The sequence below is a fragment of the Trichoderma gamsii genome (assembly GCF_001481775.2).
Source record: "Trichoderma gamsii strain T6085 chromosome Unknown Scaffold_25.2, whole genome shotgun sequence".
NCBI lineage: Eukaryota > Fungi > Ascomycota > Sordariomycetes > Hypocreales > Hypocreaceae > Trichoderma > Trichoderma gamsii.
In genome coordinates, this window is record NW_020171362.1 from 408,649 (window position 1) to 413,624 (window position 4,976).

A 4,976-nucleotide genomic window follows, 5' to 3' on the forward strand; every position below is an offset into this window, starting at 1 on the left:
CTGTCTGCTCCGTTCGGGGCATCCCGCCTGCTTGTACTATAATAGAAGCGCCAGCTACTCCGTGCTTCACATCCTCGGTTATTTGCTGATGCTGTGGACCAGAGGTCTTGAAATTGGGAGCAGTACTACTGGCAAGAGGCTTCTGCTGCTGTTTCGCCGGCGACGGCGTGACCGACAAGATGGAAATAGAAACATATGATTACAAGTTTCATCTTACATCCACGATAGCATCGAGAGGAAACGTTTCGCTCGCACCCAAAGAGGATGGCTGCGAGTTTCAACCGTTCTTCATCCTCAGCTTACAAGTAGCAAGCTATGCTACTGCTGCTACCTACGACTGAGCGGAAGGAGGTGGGAGGGGGGGTGGTCTGCGCGGAATCGCATTCACGTCCATGTGCCAGTCCCAGTCCATGCATTGACTCTTGGTATGCCGGGAGTCATTTCTGCATCTTCGGCTGGCGTTTTGCTGTTTTCTGCTCCGTTTTGCTTTTAGCAGCGCAACTGGCTATACTATACAGGGTGTCTCCATATCCTCCGCCTCCATCTCCAAAGCTCACGCCTTACCGTGCCGTACGTGTACACCCTCTCAAATCGACGACCCCCATCTAAGCGTACCCCGGCTGGCCCTGATGACAGGGAGCTGGCATCAAAGACAGAACGGCCCTAATCGCCCACCCCTGTTTCCCCATCATGCACCACATGCCTTACCACCCACCCCGTCTGCGGCTCTCACTTGGGGGGGTCCCCTGCCTCTGCAGAGTCCTGGGAGGCTAGCTCACAAGAGGGCCCGAGCCAGGGTGGTCGTTTCTGCACGCCCCCCTTGAAGATGTAATCCCGGCCTGGCTAGTCTGTCTTCATGTGCCAGTCCCGCTGATCTTCTCCTCTTTGTCCAGGGCCGCTGCTCTCACTGCAGTACGGGGATTCATATCCAGATAGCCCACCGCCATCAAAGCACCTGCAAGTTGCCCCTTGCTCACGATCCATGGCACAAGCGCCCCGGCTGCCACTGCCTTTGCCGCTACTGTGAAGTGCCATCCTGGTCATGATTTTTTTTTTGTGAGAGCCACTCCATATCAGCCGGGTCCAGGACTTGTGCCGATTCACACCACACAATAACCGTCCCTCTCGTTCATACATAACCCTCATCATGTCCGTCCTCATCTGGCTGCTTTGACACTCGGCATAACTTGCTTCATTGGCACAGTCTACTTCATTTTATATTCTGTCTCATCTCCCTTCCTTTTCAAGTTATCCTTATATCTTTGACTGCATCAAGCATCGATCTATATATATACATATATACATATATATATATATATACTTCATACCTGCCCCTCCCTTCGTCTAAGTTGAGACTTTGAGAGAATCTTTAGCTCCGCAGCCAACCAGCAATCTTTGTTATACTTTTATATATACAATTCTTCCCCCGACAATCCGCCGCCCTCACATCAACATGACTGCTCCGTTATCCCAACCTACCGTGGCTGTCAAGGACACCTCTGCTACCATCCGCAAGCGCAGAAGACGCGCCCCTGCTGGTGGTGCCGCAGACGACTGCTTCACATGCTCGAAACGCGGTGTCAAATGCGATCGTCGTCGACCTTACTGCTCCCAATGCCTTGAGATTGGCAACGAGTGTTCGGGCTACAAGACTCAGCTTACATGGGGTGTTGGTGTTGCCAGCCGTGGCAAGCTTCGTGGGCTGTCTTTGCCCATTGCCAAGGCCCCTCCTGTCACTCGTGAGCCCAAGAAGTCGCCCGTCTCTCGAGCAAGGGCCCATTCCAGCGCCGCTTCTTTGTCGACAAACATGTCTCGAAGCCCAATTGACATTCCATCAACCACGCATACGGCTTCAACGCCGACTACTCCGGCTTACCAAGTCCCCGCGTACGACTACCTCTCCATCGCACACCACAACCACACCCCGCCGATGACACAGAGCGGCTGGGGATATTCTCCAGGCCTCGTGCACTCTCCGGATGTGACACCGAGATATGCCAGGTACCCTCTTCATTTGAGCACTGATGCGCTTTCCTCCTCATGCGAGTCGGTTGGCAGCGAGGTCGACTACCTTTCTCCTCTGAGCTCATCTTATGCTCGCGAGGAGATCCCCTTCAGCCACAGCCCAAACGTCCTGTATGACGGATATCCTGCACAGCACAGCTCTCCCATTGCGCAGAGCCCTCCTACCGTGCTGGTCCTTGACCACTGCCGCGCCCCAACCTCATATCCTGGGCTCGTCTACGCCCCATCAGAGCCTCACTCTGCCCTCAGCCATCACATGGATCCTTTTGGGTCGCACCTGGGCCACAAACTTATGCGGGGTTGTGAAAGCCTCAGTGAGCATCACATGGCGCCCTGCCCGGCCTTTCCCTTCTAATAAGCGAGCAGGTGTCTCTGAAGTCGATGCGGGTACCGGTGGTGGCTCCACACCTCGAATTGCACGAAAAGAAATACAACAGCGGAGGCGCCATAGTAGTGGCCAGGTGCAATGGTTTGGGCAGGTTGGCTCCAAGACGGATCTGTTGGCCAAGATGCCGTTTTTCATGGATTACTTCAAGATTACAATGGCCCCATCTATGGTGTTTATAGATGGCCCTCACAACCCTTTTAGAGAACACGTTCTCCGCCTCGCTCTGCACAATCCAAGTGTGCAGCATGCGATTTGTGCTTTATCGGCTTGCAATTTGCGAATGAAGAGAAGATTGAGCCTGGGATACGGAACTCGAGAGCTGCTTACAACGCTAACACTGGAGAAGCAGGCCGCTGAGGCCACTCCAGGACCGGAGATTGAGGATCAATCACTGTCTGAAGAGATGCAGCACCGCAATCTGGCTGTAGATCTTCTGAATCGGCAACTAAGCGACCCAACGAGATCACATCACGACTCAGTACTGGCAACGATTCTTCTGCTGTGCCATTATCGAATGGTCGAATCGGGCGTGGCAAAGTTTCATACCCAGTTTGTGGGTGTGCGCCAGATTCTAGCCATGAGAAGATCCCGAGAACCAGCCTCATCCAAGGACTCTTCATGGATGGAAACTCTCTTCACCTACCTCGACGCCATTTCCGCCAGCATCAATGAGCGAGAAGCGCAGCTGGCGCCTGGTTTCGAGGGCGTATCCCCTGATGTACAAGAACTACCTGCAGGATCCGAAAACATGATTGGATGCGATCGGAAACTTTTCAAAACAATTGGCAAGCTGGGCCGCCTCAATCTTTTGTCCCAGCATCGGTCTGTGCAAGGCATCAACGAATCGACGCCATCTGAACAGGACAGCGCGGGTGAGGCCTCAACCCCGACCCCACGCTTTGATGGAAGTGGCTTCGGTACTACAATCAATGATGACGAAATGCTTGCTTCTGCAATGTACTCCTCCATATCCTTTGATGAGCGCCGAGTCCTCTTTTGGACCGAGTGGAGAGCGGCACGAAAAGAACTTCAAGATTGGCAGTTTGACGCATCTGCATTGGCCAAATCACTTCCAGGATCACCAACTACAGGACAGGTCCGAGATTTGGGAGCTGTCTCTGAGGCTTTCCGATATGCGGCCCTGCTCTACTCAGAGCGCCTTGCGAACCCACAGACATCATCTACGCATGCCAACTTCCAGAATCTTGTCAGCCATGTTGTTCATCACGCCACGAGCTTGGAGACTAGCAGCTCGGCAGAAAAGTTTCTACTATGGCCACTGTTTATTGCGGGGTCAGAGTGCATCGTGGAGTCACAACAGAACGTTATACGTGAAAAGTGCCGTGGTATCATGAGCCGATCCGGCTACATGAACAATCTGGCAGCTCTTGACGTACTGGAAAAACTGTGGTCAGGGGAGATTAAGAATGACGCAAAGCTTGGCTACTACAACGCTATGGGAACTGGCCGAGGCCCCTTCAACTGGACCAAGTGCCTTGGCGGACCAGGCGCCGGGGTTGAGTGGATTATGTTTTGATATGGAAAAGACTTGCTTCCTACTTTTGACTGTATATACCTTGTTGTTTTTTTTTTTTTCTTTTTTCTTTTTGTTTGTTTTCCTCTGGTTTGGTTTATCACTTGTATATGGTCTTACGCGATGAAAAAAAAATATGGGCATCAGTTTCTGTACAATAGCTTACTGTCCTGCATGGACTTTGATGATGAGCGGCAATGTCTGCATGTATTGTATTCCAGTTTTGAGGATCTCGATGAGTTAGTTGCATTAGCTAGCGGGTATAAACAGCTTGGCATAACCTTGGCGTTTTACAGCAATGGAATTGAGTTTTTAATAATCAACTTTTACCAAGCATACTCCTTTAAGCTGCATTGTGAGCTCCAGAGACAGGTTGATATTGGGCGATGGAACGACAAAGTATGCATGCATAAGGCAGTTCTACCTCATTGAGACGACTGTTATCGATGTCACGTTTACTCTTGTGCCGGCACGATAGGATAGGATAGCAGTTTACTACGGTTCGTACGATATTGGGATATCTGCTCAGCCTGATGACGCTAGCTCTCGGCGATGCCGGTTTCAAAAGTCCATAGCAAAAGGCCCCCCATCTAAGAAGACGGGTGAGAACGGGCAAGCTGGGCGAGAACTTCCGTATTCGCGTCTGCCCAGATAGAGAGAGTAAGAGGGAGCTTTAGACCACCCCAGCTGCTGCAAGGCACAAGACGCCAGGCACCAGGCACCAAGATAAGTACTACCGGCTACTAGATACTTGCTAGCCAGACAAAAATAGACATGGAAGAGGCGGATTTGATATTAGTATAGTTTCTTGGGTAGCACTGCTCTCACATGTTTTATCCTACTACGTGGTACTCTAGTATATGGTGGCAGTGGCAGTGGCAGTGGTGCTGGAGCTGATGAAGGACATGGGGGCGTGTGTGGTGATTAGATACAAGTACTGGAACGGGGCCAGCCGAGAGAGGCCCGAAGGGGCAGAGAGAGACGTTGCTTGTTGGAAAAGGGAAATGGGATGATGACATGGAGGGTGAT

At 51.7% G+C, this 4,976-nt stretch overlaps 1 protein-coding gene across 1 annotated transcript; it reads left to right on the top strand.

The window, feature by feature from the left end:
• Positions 1-1,453: 1,453 nt before the first annotated feature.
• Positions 1,454-3,950, top strand: TGAM01_v207111 (hypothetical protein; the record flags this gene model as incomplete). The annotated part of the gene is made up of 2 exons (XM_018804141.1): positions 1,454-2,339; positions 2,392-3,950. The coding sequence occupies 2 exons, from the start codon at positions 1,454-1,456 to the stop codon at positions 3,948-3,950; spliced, it is 2,445 nt and encodes an 814-aa protein (XP_018662570.1).
• Between the last annotated feature and the right edge of the window lie 1,026 nt (positions 3,951-4,976).